The sequence below is a fragment of the Pyxicephalus adspersus genome, chromosome 4 (assembly GCF_032062135.1).
Source record: "Pyxicephalus adspersus chromosome 4, UCB_Pads_2.0, whole genome shotgun sequence".
NCBI classification, from domain to species: Eukaryota; Metazoa; Chordata; class Amphibia; order Anura; family Pyxicephalidae; genus Pyxicephalus; species Pyxicephalus adspersus.
Window position 1 is genome coordinate 119,613,602 of NC_092861.1, and position 19,318 is coordinate 119,632,919.

At 37.1% G+C, this 19,318-nt stretch overlaps 1 protein-coding gene across 1 annotated transcript in view; it reads left to right on the forward strand.

The window, feature by feature from the left end:
• Positions 1 to 14,383, forward strand: part of BUB1 (BUB1 mitotic checkpoint serine/threonine kinase) — a 20,369-nt gene extending 5,986 nt beyond the window's left edge. Inside the window, 19 exon segments of the mRNA XM_072410263.1 lie at positions 371 to 441; positions 1,781 to 1,965; positions 2,936 to 3,078; positions 4,318 to 4,622; positions 4,724 to 4,776; positions 4,870 to 4,995; positions 6,136 to 6,252; positions 6,651 to 6,750; positions 7,399 to 7,471; positions 7,983 to 8,163; positions 8,458 to 8,548; positions 8,634 to 8,887; positions 9,451 to 9,597; positions 9,703 to 9,815; positions 9,910 to 10,021; positions 10,024 to 10,120; positions 11,028 to 11,076; positions 12,275 to 12,381; positions 12,494 to 14,383. Coding sequence (XP_072266364.1) covers positions 371 to 441; positions 1,781 to 1,965; positions 2,936 to 3,078; positions 4,318 to 4,622; positions 4,724 to 4,776; positions 4,870 to 4,995; positions 6,136 to 6,252; positions 6,651 to 6,750; positions 7,399 to 7,471; positions 7,983 to 8,163; positions 8,458 to 8,548; positions 8,634 to 8,887; positions 9,451 to 9,597; positions 9,703 to 9,815; positions 9,910 to 10,021; positions 10,024 to 10,120; positions 11,028 to 11,076; positions 12,275 to 12,381; positions 12,494 to 12,689 — 2,520 coding nt within the window. The 3' untranslated portion in view covers positions 12,690 to 14,383.
• Positions 14,384 to 19,318: the final 4,935 nt, after the last annotated feature.

Below are 19,318 nucleotides of genomic sequence, written 5' to 3' on the forward strand. Positions count from 1 at the left end.
GGACACCGGACGCTGCAGGTAAGTACTGGTACCCGGCGTACAAGACGACCCCTGACTTTGTCATAGATTTTTCGTGGTTAAAAAGTCGTCTTGTACGCCGGAAAATACGGTACTTTGGAAAGATTTTACTTAATGTGTTTTTTCAGGAGTTTTAAAAGATACAATAATACTTCAAAAAGTTTTTCTGGCGTCGCACAAAAGTATTGCTAAATTGTAAAAAAAAAAAAAAAATCTAATAAATAAATGCTCAGGGGGTTTCACTGTATTAGTCTACCACTATTATTGCCACTGTTAGGTATGAGCTACATTTAAAGTAAGTGAATTTTCACCCTACTTTGAAGTGATTCTCTGATTTCTTTTAATTGTTTAGAATTCTGCCGGAATTCAGAATCCAGTTGTGAAATATTCTGAAGTGCCTCCCAGTAAGGATGAATCCAGCCTGTAAGTATTATGTCCTCATTTCTGCTTTCAGACACTTGAAATATTTCTCTGATGTACATGAAGATCCTAATCTAACTTTTTAAAAACCCTTCAAACTTTTTGGAAGAGCATATGAAGCATATTTTCACATATACTTTAAAACTCCTCGTGTTACAGTTTATTGTGGTAATTTTGTGATAAATACACTTTATAAGCGTGCCTGACGCTTCAGATGTCTGTACTGAAATTTGTTCTTCCATCCAACATTTAAAAAAAAAAAAGTTTTTAAATGGGATCATCTAATACAGAGGATTTTTTAATCTTATTTTACATTCCTCCAGTTTTCCTACCTACCAATCCAGTTGTAGCCACCAATCGCCCAGATTTGCTGCTCTTGTCAGTCTCAAGTTAGCTTTTAGCAGTCCTACTTTCTAAACACTGAACTGGGGCAAGTAATCCTCAGTTTTGGAGTCCTTGATACAGGCATTAATTAAGAATTCACTTTAACAGCCTATCAGTCCTTTTTAAAGTCTCTTCGAGGAGCAGATTTTAGACTTCTCCCATTAATTTCAACAGAAAAGTGTGTGTGTGTAACCTGGACATTTTCTCTTCCTCTCAAATGACTCTTCAGTGACTACCTACCTAAAAGGTACTCTTAGTGGAAAGGGAAAGGCACAGAAGTCCTAAAGAAACTCTGGTCCTAGGCACCACATACCTGCTGAAGCCTCCCAAACCTTCCTTTTTCAGTCTAGTCCAAATGTCAGACTACCTGTCAAAGGTTCTGTACCTTTTTGTAGTTTTAAAGCCAGTCACTTAGCTCCTTCCCCACACACCTATTGGTGTGTAACTATGACTGACAGCCTCACTGTCCAAAAGGTATATTGCAAAAGTTAGGAAGGAGTGGGCAAACCATGATGTGATCAGGATGTGCTGAATTTTGTTTGTCATAACTGCTTGAAATTAGAATGTGGTTGGAATATTTACAAAACTTATCCAGGGCATGCATAGGGACTTCTTACAATTCACAGTTGTGTTCTCACTTCTATAACCTATATCAATAACCTAATCTATGCTGTTTAAGGGACCAGATTTATTAGAGATCTAACTAAGTGTTAGGCCGGCTTTAGTCCTGTTTTATAGGTTCTTAGATGTGCATACAAAGCAGAGTTTTCTTACTAATTATGGTAGTATCATGCATTTTGTGCCTTTTACACCTGTAAACTCAGAAAGGCACAAATACATATTTCTGGTCGTTTCTCCAACCTGATTGGTCAACTGTGGAGTACTCGCAGAATAGTCAATGTAATATCCTCCTGGCAATTAATATTGTTAAATGTAAAATGTTTTTTGTATGTTTCAGAAACAAGTGGGTGACAATTTCCAAGTCAGCTGTGGTTCCTACATCTGTGGCATCAGAAATCAAGCAGGTTCCCATGTACTGTAGGGACAAGTTAATCTGTGGGGACTCTGAGATAAGCCTTGAGGAATTCAGAGCAATAATCTACAGGAAGAAATATGAGCAGCGCCGAAAAATGCATCAGTGGGGTAATCTTTACTGCAGTTTCCCTTTTTTGAATGTTGACTTTTATTTGTAGCTTTTTAAGCAGACTGGTTAAGTGAAGGCAGTGTTACAGGCATTAGTTATTGCCTTGACAGGTGAAATTTGCTTAAATGATGCTCTGTCCCTTTCTGGGCTTTGTCCACAGTTTCTGCTTACCCTGATTGTCAGCATTTATAGGCTTCTTTGTGAAAATGATCTGCCTAATATAGACGGTGGCTCACATAATTTACTGGCAAGGTTTAGTGCAAGGATTTGAGTGGTGTATTGCCTTTTCAGAACACAAATAGCCATCAGGTTTAAATCTCTGCATAACAGTGTCTGGTATCAGAGATGATCAAGGCGATTTCTGGTACTGCTTTAGATTTCACAAATTCAGTTAATGTTTTTCTTTTCCACTGCACCAATTCCTCTATTTGCCAATATAAACAATCTGTACTTCCGTTGTTGTGCAATGCTGCCACGGCTTTGATCCCACTCTATTGAAAATCTCCCATCCCACACCCCCTGAGGGCCTGGTTTTGAGGTCAGAAAAAGTACTTGGAGATAATGGCTCTGATTTATTAAAGCTTTCCAAGGCTTGAGAGGATATACTTTCATCAGTGAAGCTGGGTAATACAACAAACCTGGAAAGGATTTCTGGACCAGATCCTTTCTAGGTTTCCTGGATCACCCAGCTTTAGCTGCCTGAGATTTCCATGTATCCGACAGAATTTTGGTATTGTTTGTACTTATATTTATTTTTTTCCCATTGTTTTTATTTTCTATTTTCTAGTAAGAGTGAGATAAGTACCTCTGTAAAGCTGCATGACTTGCTTCCCTAATAAAACATAGGCTTCACTTTGCTGAAAATGTTATAATTAGTTGATTGCTGTTTGCCTTCAAAGTTGTGCAAGTTTAAGGCATAAACATATAATAATTGTGACATTTCTTATGGGATGTAATATTTTTTGACAGAGGAGGAAGAAAAGAAATACATGAAGGTAAAGGAGGAGGCTGTTCTGCAGGAACATATGTTGAAGCAGAAGATGGAGCAACTGAGTAGCCTGCTAAATGTCCAGGCAACCACAAACAAGCCTACTCCTGAGCACAATCCAGCGGTTAGTATGATTCTTGATCGCTTCTGCTAGAACTATGAACTCCTTTTTAATGCTGTGTGGCTACAAAATTTTTTGCTATATATAATTTCATATGAAGCAAGTAGATCAATAAAACACACAAATACCCAGAAATCATTTCTCGACCTCTATTTCCCCTGCCAAAGTGATTAAAACTTTCATCTAATCTTAAAAGCAGTTTCTACTCAATGTACAAAATCCCTTTCTGTGTCACTTCTGTGTTTTATTGGGACTGGTAGCAAATGACTGCCACCTAATGGTTAACTATGGTAATACCGCATTATTGAAAATTCATTTTTTTTTTCTTGTTACCATTGTGTATTTTAAAGTGAGACTGTGGTTTGTTCAAGCAAAAGAAAGTAATAGATTCTTATCACATCCTCCCCTCCTCAGATGGGAATACTTACTAAAGATAAAAGTCATAATCTTTTAGTTATTATTACCTGAAATTTTTAGCATGCCAAGAACTCTTCTCCTGTACATAAGCAATGCACATGTTCTCTTTAAGCTTGAAAGTGATACATGTAATCTACTGTAAACAGCAGAATCCATTTCCCACCACTGTTTATGAAGCCTGGTATAATTAATCGAATGCTGAATTTGTTTGGGGGGACGGACATGGATGTCTGCAATTATATTTGCAAAAACTGAAAATTGTCATGGTGAAGCAGTGCTATGGTGTTATGTACCTTTTTACTTGCTATCTTTTTTTTCTCTGCATATGATGGATTATATGAGAAAACTATGGAATATATATGAATATAATTCCTATGTATTTATTGGCTGGCTGACTGTGTTGGAAATAAATTACATCTAGACTGTAGGTAAATTTGACATTTATATAGAGCCAACAATGTTTAATATAGTTTAGATAAAGAAAGGAAGAAATAAAATGCCTGCCAGGTTTTACTGCTGTCTGGGTCTGCATTAGGAAGATATTGCCTTGATCCTGCTGCCCAAAAAAAAAAAAAAAAAGCTTTGCTTGTCTGTTACTATGTGTTCCCCTCACGTTTTGTAACAAATGTTAGCAAGACAAGAAGTGGGGTTGAATTTCTCAGTTTGACATCTAAGAGTAGTAAAATATCATGGGTTCTAACCCTTACCCACTTGATCAAAAAAACAAACATAGCTTGACATAAACTTTTAAGAAACTGTTGCATGCTTAAATATTTTTTTCATAGCAATGTTTTCTATATGTTTGTATTCCCAAAAACTCAACAGATGCCTACAAACTTCAGCATGGTGACACCAGCAGGAATTAATTTTACAGTACAGAATGAAAATCAACCACAGCCATCCATTTCGCCAGGAATGGTCTCATCACATTGCAACCCTTCTCCCTCTGGACATGCATCATTTAACCCTGAATTCCCAATACTAGATGTCCAAACAAGCCGAAGAGCTGAGCAGGAAATGCATCATTCTCAGCACCCAGCCCCGGTAACATCAGATGGCAGCATGCTTGCTAAACCATCCTCTGTTTTGGAGCGATCAACAACCTCACTTTCTGACACCCAAAAAACAATGTAGGTTTAAGAGTGCTTTAGACTTAAAAGTTGCTTTTTGCCACAGTTTTTACAGCTGATGCAATGTATTTTTTTTTTTTTTTTTTTTTTTATATACATAGGATCCAAAATGTTAGTACCAATATGGCAAAGTTACAACCTGCTGCGAGAGAAGGTAATATGGTTAACCTTTTCTAATTTTTACTTATAAACCAGTAGCCTTGTATTTTAGTAACAGTGTTCTATGTTTTCCCAATACTTAATGCAGTAGCCAGCTCATCGGGTTGTTTTGCAAATACCTCTCATGTAACGCCTAACACGTCACTAGGATATGTGCAAGCAACACCGTCTAAAGTCCTTCCTTCGCCCACAGTCAACACCAGAGAAGCACTGGGTAAGATGTGATTAAAGTGTTTGCAAATTTTATAATTGAACATAACATTGCATTCTTTTTTTCATTACAGACATATTAAGTGTTCCTTTTTTTCTGGTAATTTTAATAAATTCCCTGCTGATTCACCTGGTGATCCTTCTGACCACAGCAAGCATGGAAGCAGAGCCATGCTGCTGTGTTCATTGTGTGCCCCAGCTCCTAATGGCAGGTACAAGAAGCAGCAGTGCCTGTAGTTGTGTGGGTATTCTGGGTAAAACATCCCCTGTTCAGCCATTTCTGGTTTGATTGACAGCTACTCCTGTATGGAGTTATGTTGTGTTTAAAAAAAAAAGAAAAAAGGCATCTGCATAGAATGGGCCCTCGTGCCTCTCCAGAGTAGTGTGAACTACGTAATCGCAAGACACATACAGTTTTGTTATTTGAATGTTTCTACTAACTATGCTTCAGAAATATTTTACTGCTGATTTCCTACAACTATATGAATTGAGTATGTATGTGATAGCCAAATGTACTGGAATTAAAATAAAGGAGAAATAAACCAGCACACATTTTGATAAATAAAAGCTGTGGAACCCCAGGCTGGGTTCAAAGCAGGGTTTTGTCTAAGCAGAGCATCCTTTTTTTTTCTATATAACTTCTCCTATTTTTTTTCATTACCAATACCCAATTTACTTGCAATGGTGCAGATTTTCAATTCAGGTCTTACTTTTTTTTGTCAAAAAGCTACTGACTTAGCTAAAAATTCTGGTTTCTTTCTCTATGGGCAGCACAGTGACTCTGAGGTTAACACTCTGGCCTTTGCAGCGCTAGGTCCCAGGTTCAAATCTCAGCCAGGACACTATCTGCATGGAGTTTGCAGGTTCTCCCCGTGTCTGCGTGTGTTTCCTCCCAAATACCTATGACCATGGTAGAGACATTAGATTGTGAGCCCCTTTGAGGGACAGCTAGTGAAATGACTATGGACTTTGTACAGCGCTGCATAATATGATGGAGCTATATAAAATCTGTGAATAAAAATAATACACGATCTTGCTTTATTACAGATGCAGGAAGCATGTACATGTTTCTGATATAAATCATAATATAGGCTTTGAGATTATTTGCCACAGTGCATGATGTGTTCCAATGTTTTCCTTACAGGCTTTATAATGGACATCTTTCAGACATCTACTTTACCCGATGATGAAGAGGACGCAAACCTTTTTGAAACGGCAGATCCTACAAAACCTGATATTGAGGCCCTCTGCCGAAATGACAGTAAGTTTTTTTTTTTTTTTCTTCATATTAGGAGTTAGCATGATCTTTAGTACTGACTTGTGTTTTTTAGTTTATTGCATTTGTTAAAAAATGTGTATATAGCATTGAAAGTTGCTACTGAAGCCTTTTTGAAATTTAATTTTTATTAACAAATAAATACGTACAAACTGCAGCCAGATGTATGTTTATAAAACTGTCAAAACATTTCAAGGATGATATCCTTGTATGTGGTGGTGGTGTATTATGCTGGGCTACAGACTGGAATGTCATCTTCTGTTTGAATAACTGGCTCAGTGGTATACCCAACAATATTATAGTTAGTGTGAGACCCAGGCTGATCATGTGATTTTAGCAGAAAGATGTTTCTATTTAGAAATTTGTCCATGTATTTTTCATAGATAATTCGGATGTTGGTGGATTTCTGGGACTGCATAATCCTGCTCCCACGTTGCCGTCTGCTTTCTGCATCTTTGAAGACGATACAACTAAACCAAATGAGTAAGTTCTAATATTTTACATTTATTTCTGGCCTGTAGTGTTAAATTCAGGGTTGCTGTATACGGTATTTATTAATTTAGAAGACTAATAATCTGTAGGTGTGTCAATTAAAAGCTCCAGTACGGCAGTTCAAACAAATATAAAAATCCAGTGTGATTAACAAGCCTTACAAAGAATTTTTTTTTTTTTTTTATCTTCCACGGCTGAGATAAATCATTCCTTATTTGTGTCTCACATCCTTTCCTTTTTAGACAATGCAGATAAGAAAGTGTGCAGGGCTGGGTGTGGACAGGTGCTGATGAACAGTATAAAAGTCTTGATTGTCATCCCTACCCTAGTTAAGGTGTTTTTTAAAAAAGCTTTTAATTAAGCAATAATGTAAAAAAACTACATTTTGCATTTGAAGGTGTGCTTTATAATCTGGCAAAGCATGTGCTTGCCTTTCATTCTGTAGTCTGAGATGAGAACTAGGGGTCTTATGATAACTGTATTCCAAAAAAAGGACTTGAGGACTCTGATATATACAGGAAGTATGCAAGGAGCACAAGACAGGACAGTTTCTCCTTTTTTGCATTTATTTTTATTTACTCTTTGTTATCTAAGGCTTTAGTCCCTTAGTTCTTAAGCTTTTCTTTTACACTTTTGCAGGCCATCTAAACTTAAACCAACAGAGGCGAAGACCTTTGGAGAACGTCCGGCACTCAGACCTACTCATAAAAGTGTAAGCTTCCAAATTCTGGCAAAATGATATAATCGGCAAAATAATTTCACTTTTAATTGTTGGGATGTTATTTCTGTAGTATTGTCAAAGTGAAAATACAATGTTTTAAGTCTGAAAGGGTCATCTTTAGAGTATATGGTTAATTTATTGTTTTTGCAACTAGTTGTCACACTAAGTATTTACTCTCATCCTATGAGAGAGTCCTTTTTTTTTTTTTTTTTTTTTTTTTTTATCTGAGCATGCATCAAAAATGATGATTGAAGGTCATGTTATTGGCTGTCTGTTTCCATTACCAGTATATCTCCTATCATAACCTTAGGGTGACCTATCTAATTCTTGATAGGCTCTCCTACTTAAGGCTCATCTCTGGGCTTTGGATCTCCATTACCCTTTGCCCTTGGAGGAAAAATGCAGTCCTAATTTTTTTATGATGTCTTCGGCATGGTCTATTGATGTCATGGGTAATTAACTATATTAAGTATAACTATATTTATCTATCACTTATTTATAGGATGAGGTAAAAGCTGCTGAATCTCTTGTTGATGACTGCACAGTGTGGGCTGGTCGATGTAACAAAACACTGGCTCCCAGTCCAAATAGTACAGGAGACTTTGCACTAGCAGCTCGACTTGCATCTACACCTGCCAGCAACAAGCCGCCGGAGCAAACTTGGCAAATCATGGAAGATAAAGGTAAATCTTTTGATTTACACATTCATGTTAAATAGAGTTTGTTTTAACTAAGATTTTTGTTGCTGCTATGTATAATAATACAATATCGTAAGTGGGTTGTAAAGTTGTCATAAGTTATACTCATGGTAGCCATCAGCAGTCCTGCAGAGCAGTTGAAAGTCTGTCAGATCTCACAACTCCTGATGGTTAATAGCAATGCTAAATAATTGCCCTGTAATTTTTGATAACAAACATTAGACCTTCCTTTTTCTCCACTGTTTTTTTCCATTACTAAAAGTGCTTCTTCTTTAATAGAAAATGCAATTGGTGCAGACAGCAGCAGTCCTTTGGGTTTTGACTCTTCTGATGATAAAACTGTCCAGCCATCAAAAATAAGGAAGCTCAGGTAAAAAACCTTGTTCTTTTTTACATTTAAGATTACATCATGTAAGAATTGTAGTAATACGTGCCTTTTATTTTCTTGTTCATAGTCCTATTCAGGAACAAAGCCCAGAACATTCCAAATTGGCATTTCGTGCCCCTTCGCCTTCATGTAGCATTTTTCCTGCAAAACGTTCAGACATCACTGGGGATGCTGAATTGGAAAATGCTGGCAAGCGCCTAGCAGCCTGTAAACTCTCTGAGACATTACAGTGCTCCTTACTGGATATTGAAGATCCATGGGGTGTTACTACCGAGCCATTCAGAATAGAGGAAGATAAGGAGCCACAAGTTCCAACTTCAGGTAAGACTTTTCATTACCTTGTCATGTTTCAATGTCTTTCAAAGGACTGCCAAGAAAATAATTTCATTTAAGTTCTTACACAAGTTTCCTGACCAGTTGTTGCTGGACATTGCGGAGAACTGAATAATAAAAATATACTTTTTAATTTCTAAAATTTGTAAAAATTGGTTTATTATTTTGAACCTATATCACTATGGAACCATGGCTAAATGTCTTTATCTAAAGTGACTCGATTACTATTTTCCTGTTTACACAATTTGTATTGATTGTAACAAGCATAGCAGAGCTCTACAAAGAATAGGTTACAACCATTAGTGATGTAACAAGAAGCAAATAGTAATCTGTTTTCTACGGCGGAACTGAGGTGTACAGTCAGTTACTTGCATCTAATATTGTAAGCTCTTCGGGGCAGGGCCCTCTCCTCCTGTATCACTGTCTGTATTAGTCTGTCATTTGCAACCCCTATTTAATGTACAGCGCTGCGTAATATGTTGGCGCTGTATAAATCCTGTTTAATAATAATATGTGTAATAACATTTTCCCTGAATTACTTTTTTCTTCAGAGCAAGTGCTGGTTGAAAATGCCTGGGATGACAACTTGATTGCCCGCCTTCTTTCAGAACTGCCCATGCCACTACATTCGCTGAACAACTACCATCAATGGTCATCAAATCTTCCACTTTTTAAGCCTAAAATACAGACAAACCTGGGTAAGGCAAACTCACCCTAAGCTCTTTGTACAGTTGAAAGTTTTTCCACTTTATGAGCAATATTGTTTACAAATGTTTTGTATTTTATTGGCTGTTCTGTTTTAGGATCCCAGTCATTTCATGTTGAACATTTGCTTGGAGAAGGAGCTTTCGCACAGGTGTATCAAGCTTCAATTTTGGATACAAAAACCCAACACAATCCCAAAGTTATTCTGAAGGTAATGTTGGACTCTAATGAAATTGATGTGGTTATTAATATAAAGATGTCAATCGCCATATCTGTAATTGTTATCTTTTTAATTATTACTTCAGGTACAAAAGCCTGCAAAGCCCTGGGAGTTTTACATTGGGACACAGATTTCACAACGAATTAGTCCCGAACTAAGACACCTCTTCATCAGTTTCCATGCTGCGCATATTTTCCAGAATTTGCCATCAATATCCTGTATATAGTGGAACAGCTCCACAACATTGGCATCATCCATGGTGATATAAAACCTGATAACTTTGCTCTTGGTGAAAAGTAAGTTTTCTGACTGTGAAATCCTAACTTTTTTTGTTTTTTTTATGATGGGTATTTGACTGCACACTGAATGAAAAATGTTCAAAAAATAGACCTAGCTTTAAGAACTGTATTTTATAAATCTGCGCATAGCAGATGAATAGCATTTTTGTACAGTCTAATTGCAGTTTAGCAGGGATGCAGCTACTTTTGCTTCCACAAGATGTCAGACTTGTCACTGTGTGAGACATTTAAAGCTGATCTAAACACATAGGTGAGTGGTGAGCTTCTGCCGTAATGAATATGTGTGCACAGTATACCTGCTGATTATAGCACATACTTACCTGCTTGCAGTCGCCCTGCTGTGATGACAGGTCCAGGACCTGTCATTGCTGCATCATCTGAAGGCGCAATCTTCACCCCCAGCTCCATAGCAAACTTCTGTGAATACAGCGATCCTCTCCAGCCACTGGTTGATGTGCACAGAAGTTAAATTTTTCTTTGGTGCCTGGCTCTGTGTTCTGGGGGAACTAAGCCCTAGACTAAAAAGTGTGTTTGCCGTACAGTTTAGAACTTAAATAAAAAGCCACTAGGAGGCAGGGAATTAGTTTTATTATTATTTTTTGACATGAAAGAGACATTGACATCCCTTAGTACTACAAGCAATCCTGTTTGTTGATTGTATTTGTAGAAATCACTGCCAAATATAAATTGCTGAGTCTATAAACAATCCTCTACGTATAATCAATAAGCCAAAATTCTGCTTGAACCTTTTTACCAGCCATCTTACCAGTCTATCTTGCATCCAAATAACATTAATACTACGATGTGAATGACTTGGGCATAGGATCCCATTTTTAGCTGTAAGTGTGAATTAGTTTTGTAGCTTCTGCATATATCTGACAATACTGTTTTCTGTGCATCTCAGCTTCATGGATAATGAATCTTGTAAACTGGATTTGGTATCACATGGACTAGCTCTAAAAACAGGAAACTGACTATATAGGAAAACATCTGAAGGTTTTTGTTTAGGTTTCACAGGCTTGCAAAATGACAAATGCCTAAATGTATTTGACACTTTAGGGTTTGATCACAAGAATCCTTTTTAGGTTGAGGATTTCGGATTACTTTTAACTGTTAGGTTTATTGATCCTATTCTAAAAATGAAAGTTGATTACCTGGCTTCAAAGTGGACTTACCACAGAGAGATAATGAAAGCTGCCATTGCTGAACTCTAGAGAATACTGCATGCCTGGATATAAAGCTGATCTTTTGGTTTGAAACAAGCTGGCAGATAACTGTAACCAGTTGTGTGACAGTTAGCTGAACACCAGAGCTGTATACTCATTGTATTTCTGGGCCAGCGATTTCAGAAGGCATGGCAGGCAGGAAATCAGAAGACCAATCAGGCAAAAAATATTATTTTAGAACGAGGTCAGAAATGACAGCTTACGTAAGCTCTCATTGAAAAGTCTTATTTATAGTTAAGAACTGGCCAAGAAAAGGCATACAGATCAAGAAGATCCAAATAAAGCCAAAACCTAAAAAGTCTAAAGACACTGTATCAGCCAGGCAAAAAGCTTTTTCAAAGAAAAGGTCTGCGCTGGCAGCTTCCATATTTTCTCAAAGGCTGTTTGTCATTAGAGAGTGTCGGCTTTGAGCCTGGTTAGGGCTTCAGGCACCACTGCCAAGATAGCAGAATTCAACCGCACCCTTGGACCTTTTGGATATCTACACAAGGGAGACTTTTAGACCCAAGTAGCATGCATGTAATACTTTAAATGCACGTACATGGGAAGATTGTTGACAAAAAAGCCTGATGAAAAAGCACTCGTAAAGCCACAGCACTGAATTATGCCATTGTTTCAGGTTGGCTGTTGATACCTCTCGGTATGGAACCCTTTTTGCATGACAATTTCAGTGCTCAACCCAGACTTTTACAGTCCCTGTATTGTGACCTAACCCCCTCAGTAACCACTCAAAAACTGCCAGGTGGTTGCTGAAAAGTGCCGGGTGGTATGCCCGGCTAAAAGGGGCTGGGGAGAACACTGAATTTCTAATTATCAAATTCATGACTTCTGTTTTTCTGCATCTGTCTACATTAAATAAAAGCATACTTACCTACATAAATCTACAACAAAAATGCTGACATTGTCCTGGCTGCTTTGTTTCCAGACAGACTACTTTGGCATAGCTGGAACCATTTACTGCATGCTGTTTGGCAGCTACATGAAAGTCCGTGAGGAGTGTGGTGCTTGGAAGACAGAAGGAAGTTTTAGACGGTTAGTTGCTGGATATTTATTATTGCTTTATTCCTGTAAATGTATTCATAATTGGAGCACTTTTGTTTTCTTGCTATATGTTAATTAAATATGTATATTATTTTAATTTTAGATTACCAAATGGAGAACTGTGGGTAGAACTTTTCCAGACCCTATTGAATATTACTGACTGTCACAGTCTTTCGCCCCTTCAAGCCCTGAGGGAAAAACTTACAAAGACATTCCAGAATATGTATGCAAACAAAATAAAATCCCTGCGCAACAGACTTGTCATCCTGCTTCTGGAAAACAAGACTTCGAGGAGATAAAAATATTTTCGCTGCTACTATGTAGTCCTCAATCCCCAAACTGCTTATTCTCCTACCTTGAAGCTGAGCACTTTCCCAAAACCCACCTCATACAGGCTGCCGCAATGACGTTGCTTCCATCACAACATCGAAGACTTTTTTTTTTTTTATTTTGCTTGAGGCATTGTGTAAAAGTGCCAATAACATATAGCAATGTGCTCCTTGCATCAAAAACCAGCAGAACTCCGCAATATATGGATACATTTGGTTTTTATTCGTTTTAAGTAAGATTTAGTGTTTGTGAAGACTGAACCATCATTCTACTAGAAATCTGTTCTGAGTACTGTTACTATGTACATAGTGTATTTTACATCCCAAAATCCTCCAGAGCTTGGTTTGTGTGTTTCCATAAATGTATTAAACAATGCTAATATTCTGTATGTATGGCAGTGGAGGAAATTCATTGTCATGTTGAATGTTGGCGTGAGTATCCAGTCTTGTTGTAACCAGAAAAGTATGTACTAATAGGATCTATTTTATTTTACTATTTTTTTTTTTCATTTGGCCTGTTTTAAAATGCATTCAATTGTATATATTTATCTGTTTGGTTAGTGGAAAAATACCTGTTTCTGCCAGATATCCAGTGCTCTACTGCACACTCTGCAGTGTTATCTAAAGAAGGATTATCTGCTTGCTCTGTTCTGTCTAAACTGTGGCACACATCCGTTCTATGGTATAGGTCAGATGAGCTGGTAACAGGTCCTAACATCTTCTCCCTGAATGTCATGTTCAGTGAGTTAGAGGTTGGCACCCTTAAATATCAAGTTTGTCCTGGCACCATGAGAAAAAAATATATAAATGGTAAAGAAAAAAAACTTTTTTTAAAAAGTCTGGTTCTTTTGTATTTATTTTTACAAATTTCATTTTTTTTTTAAAAAAATTGCATTTTTAGAACTAAAAAATTAAAATGTACAAAACATTATTTGGGTAAATAATAAATGTTTCATATTACTATTTTTTCAGACCCATCCAAGAGATGGTTCTTTTAGCTGTCTTTCAAAATATCATAGTGTGTGCCAAGTGTTGGATAAAGTTTGTAAAAGAATGTGCAGAAATAGTTGGGCCTCTCTTCTCCCCCATCTAAGCTATATTGGGACTAAGAAACCTGAAGCAGTAACAATTGCAGTATAGTTCGATGCACTGCATTTAAGGATTGGTAGTGATTTGCAAAGCAATAATAGCACTGATTTCTACTAACGTATAATGTCTGTTGCAGCATGTCTCCAATCCCCATCCACAATGTCTAATTGCTTCCGTTAATAGGACTGCAGTCTCGCATTGTCCTCTCTAGCATTTTATGTAAAGTTCTTTGGTGATGTTGATCTAGAATTCAATAGTATGTTACATCACTCTGCAATGATAACCTGTTAAATTTTCCAACTAGTAAATAAAATAAAGAAATAGCTCCCAAAATAATCCAATAATTTTAGACCCCCCCTGATTGGTGGTCAGAATCCTCTATCCCAGAGGGCATTTACACTGTCCACCATTCTTCCCTTTAGTATTCGGTGTAAATGTTCCTGGTAAATTCATATGCACTGTAAACATTGCTGATATATTGCTGGCCAATGTAACATCTGTAACATTTTGTGGTTAATTTAAATTTTATTCTAACCCTGTTCCATTGCTGATCAGTAAAGTGCCCCCAATCATTGGTGTTTACTGTCAGAATCCATTATTCTTTTGGTATCATTGAATTATGGGCCTGCTTTCATTAATGGTCAGTGGTTACTTCTATTTCAAAGGTGCCCATCTAAACATGCTGATTTCTACAGCCACTGCACCATAACTGAGGTTATGAGAGATACCTACACAACTAAATCCCCAGGGTACCTAAAATTTGCTATAAGTATCTTATTTGTCATCTCTGATTAATGAGCTTATGGAGCTCATTACTGACAGGCAGTAGCAAGTCTTTCCTCAGTCCCCTACAACATTGTATCTTTGCATGAGCTGATCTTTCTGAGTGCTGCCAAGCTACCAGTATTTACATGATTGTGTTGTCATGCCCTTCCAAAACGGAGCTTATTCCAGGTACTGCCTGAACAAAAATGGTTAAATTCTTCTAAAAAGAGAATACATTTTAATGGAGAATATTGTGATCTATTTGAAAGGTTAATAAATACATTTACATGAAGAAATATAATGTGTAGCATGCATGTACTGAGCATGTAGATTCTTCTTTCTAGCACTGTAGAGAGGGGTGTGCAGATAACCCAGTAGTCATAACTGGCATGATAAAGGCAAGGAAAGCACAATGTAATATTCTTATGCTCTTTAACAAGAGGCTGTTAGAGGCACTTGGTGCATGAGACAATAAAAAAAAAACTTACTGTGGGTGGCCATAGAGGTCAGGACCAGACAGAATTATTATTATTTCTTTCAGATTTCCATTTTCTATTATTTCTTGCATTAGGGAATGCCTACCGTTTTACTTGAATTTTTTCCATACCTACTAAAAGATTTGATTTACTTACCTATCTGGATGCCTGTTTCTGTAAAATTTGCTCCTTAGGTGCTCCAAGGTCTGCTGCTAATGGTGCCAGTTAAAGCAGGACACCTTTAGAATTCTTGTAGAGTCCATGCCACCATGGTTCAAAGCTCATTCAGTGTCATAGTTAGGAGCTACACAATATTAGGCAGGTGGTTTTATTGTTTTGGCTGATCAGTGTAAATGTTTATATTTATACATGCAAAGGTTAGGAATTGATCAAAGGGATTTATTATTTACACACTGTGTCTCTGTTATCAACTCACACCAATTGAGAGGGAGAAAAAGCACAGAAGCTACTGCATGAAGGACCTGATTTATTAAGGCTACGTACACACCTGCACTAATTGTCGTTGCAAAAAGAATGATTATTTTGAATGTAATGTATTCGTATAGTGCATGATTCTGTACATGCTGTAACGATACGATCATTCAAATATAATCCACCAATAATGTACACACTAGATATAATCGTTTGAATGATGCAGGTAGTGACGTGTACTAGAGAAAGTGTACTGCAGAACCACCACGATCACTGAATGACTGTACACACAATAGATTGCGAACGATCATCGCCCAATCAGATCCGCTGGGGCGGTTGTTCATTTCCAGCAACTTTCCTCGTTGCTCGGCGTCGTTGTTGTTTACTTCTTTTGTTAAGGATTATCGACCGATTGGTCGTCAATCGTTCATTTACAACGACAATTATTGCACGAGTGTATGTAGCCTAAAGCTCTCCAAGATCGGAGAAGATAAGACTATCATGGGAGAACCTGGGTGATCCAGGAAACCTGGAATGGATCTTGTCCAGAAGTGAAAACATTTGCCAATTAAAAGCAAATTATTTTTAGGAACTCAACTCTGTGTTTGCCAGATCACCCAGATTCATCCATCCGTTTATCCAGCTATGGCCCAATGATCACATTGATTTATTATCGTGAGCACAGCATCAGGAAAAACTTATGAAGGCTTCTAACTAGTAATGCGAGGTAACGACAACGAATCTCAAGTGTCAGTTGTTTGCAATCATATGTGCTCTTACTTTGGGGCCATTAAAAATATTAATCAGGAATACCAGTGTCTCGGTGCACTGTTAATTTTATGGCACGTGAATCAGCTATGAAAAAAGTTTTCTCTATTACACCTAGTCCTGCATTATCAGTACATTGGAGAATAACTGCACTTTTTGTGACTAAACTAGTTTCTCTGGGTATTGTAACAATTTCCTTTGATGGTTTCAAATCCTAATTGTAGTTGCTGACTTCCTTAAAGTAAACTCAAACGCAAAATATATATTGCAGCTTATCATTCTGTACATGTGCTGCTTGCATTAGTTCACTGTTTCTCAACCAGTGGGTTCCTTAACCAATGAGCAGTTTGTGCCTCTCAGGTTAGTATTAAGGGACACCAATGATCTTTTTGATTGCCTATAAAGGTGACATGCTTCACAGTGGCCAGAAATGTAAGACATTCCTCCCACTGACCACCACACGAATACACTAAACTGTAGATATAGAAGGAGTCCCCTGAGACCTGAAAGTTATTTTTAAGGCTTCCCCCACAATAAAGAGGTAGAGAAAGTCTGCATTTGTTGTATTTTCACCCAGTGATCCTTCCAGTACCACATTTCCTTTCCTAGGCCAGTACTGTATCTATCATCCCTGAACTTTTTTTTTAGTTCTGTAATTCAGAGATGAACAAGGCTGGGCTATCATCGCAATTTTGAAATACATGACAGTTAGAGCATCTTTTCTAGAAATCTCTGGGTTAGGCTGTTAAATGTGATGATGTCCATTTAATATTTCCCCTAATGTTTCCCAGTGCAAACTAGATTAGGTAATTATAAACACTGAGCCATCCCTAAAAGAATTACCTTGCAGTGGGGTTTTCCCTGGTAATGAAAATGGTAAGTGCTTGTTTTCTTCTGTTACCATTAAACACTTTTACTAAACTTATCTCTCGCTCCTTCAGCCATCAGTTCCCTCCTATTTTATTCAACACCTACAGTAGTAAGGAATGAGACAGATAAACTGCATTTTAATGGTACCCTGGATGAAAACTAATATTTAGGCATAGTTCTCACATACGCCTGGAGTTCAGCTTTAAGACATTACTGTGTATTGAATAAGCAGTAGACTGCATAACATCTTTTCTGACTTGTGGTAGATAAGTTCTTCATTAACTCATGCAGTTATCAATGGCATGTGAGGATATGTATGAACTAAACACACAAGATCTTTCTTCTGAGCATAAATCTCATAAATTTTAAGGAAGTCTGCTTCTACAAAAATGATAAACCGTACATAGGCAACCATCAAAGGAAATTGTTACAATATCTGGAGAAACTGTTACTGTTTTGTCACAGTGTGCAGTTAGCCACCGCCATGTACGCATACTGCAGAGTCGTCCTATTGTAAGAACTGCGGCTGGTGGTATTTGATATTTTAGACATTTTTTTAAATAAAATAACTTAATAAAAACTTTTTTTAAATTATATCAATGTCCTGTAAGTCTCATGTTCATTGTTTTACCCATTCTTCTGTTTTTTTAGTTGGTTTGGGTGTGTAAATGTGTCATGTCAGCGCTGTGTAATATGCTGGTTGTTGTATTTAAATACTGTTTATTATTAATCAAGCAATTGTTGCCTGAAGCAACATGTGTACAGGGGTCCCCTAAACATTATTCATCAATCTGTTCTGATTTGTCATCCCCTCTCCATTGAACAGGACCACACTGCGGGTACAGCTCACGTTCCTTAATATGTCACTGGAAACAATCACAAAAGATCATTTTCACCAAAAGAAATTCAGTGTACAGAGCCTTAGGGTTAGCCATGGTGACAACAAAAATTATGCATTTAGCTTGGTTAATTTTTTGCTATTTATACAAAGTGCAAGTCACAGCAGATATAATAGAGAACTACATTCATTCACAGCATTTTGATTCCGCATACAGAAAGACCAATCTACAATACCACTAAAGCAAAGAAAAAAGTAAAATAAGCAGGTTTATAATAAACACAAAATAGGCAGATATCTCAACGAAAATATATTAAGACATGTATTACATTTGGTTTACCACATACAAGCCCCTAAAGAATAAGAATATACCTGCAATGCCTTAGTTCATTAATAAAAAATAAAATCAGACATATCAACCAAGCTTAAAAATATTTTACCTTAACAACTGTGCTTGGACTGCCAAAAAGAAGATTCTTCTATTTCCTCAGGATGATGCTTTACAGTGCATGCTCACTACATCTTTATTAAAGAAAAGAGAGTAGGACTTTTAAGGCCAAATTAGGTACATATGACATATAGCTTAAATAGCTTTATTTCAATATCAAACATATAAAAATCATATTTCAGGTTAAAAACATATCATAAAAACAATATCTCCTGTGCTAGACACCAAATCAATGCGTTCTAGATTGTCGACACGTTTTGCGGAATAAAAGATCTTCTTCTTCAGGACGGTTTCAGGAGTTAGCCCAGACCATTTGCACCCACCAGTATCTGCAAGTGGTCTGGGCTCATCATCACCTGTGACGTCTCGTCTCTATCTCGTGTCTATGTTGGACTGTCTGCTAGACTCTACCACGCTGTTTAGCAGCTGAATTGTCTTTACAAAGCAGGTTCTTTTGAATCTGTTGGTATTCTTTTGTTTGGGAAGCTCTCCTCTTATGTACATATGGATTAATGAGGAATAAAAGGATTTCACTTGGAGACATGTGTGCTGGTTCTTGCCTCCCCTTGCTTAATAGTAAAACAATTACCGATCATGAGATGCTGGAACTGATGTAGGCAATCTTATCTCCTGAAACCGTCCCAAAGAAGCAGATCTTTTATTCCGTGAAACGCGTGGACAATCTAGAACCCATTAATTTGGTGTCTAGCACAGGAGATATTGTTTTTATGATATGTTTTTAAGCTGAAATATAGTTGGTATATGTTTGATATTGAAATAAAGCATTTTAAGCTATATGTCATTTGTACCTAGTTTGGCCTTAAAAGTCCCAAAACCTACTCTCTTTTCTTTAATGTTTTAAAAAAATGGGGATGTGGCCAACTGGCAATTTGAGTAGAGGAAATCTCACCTT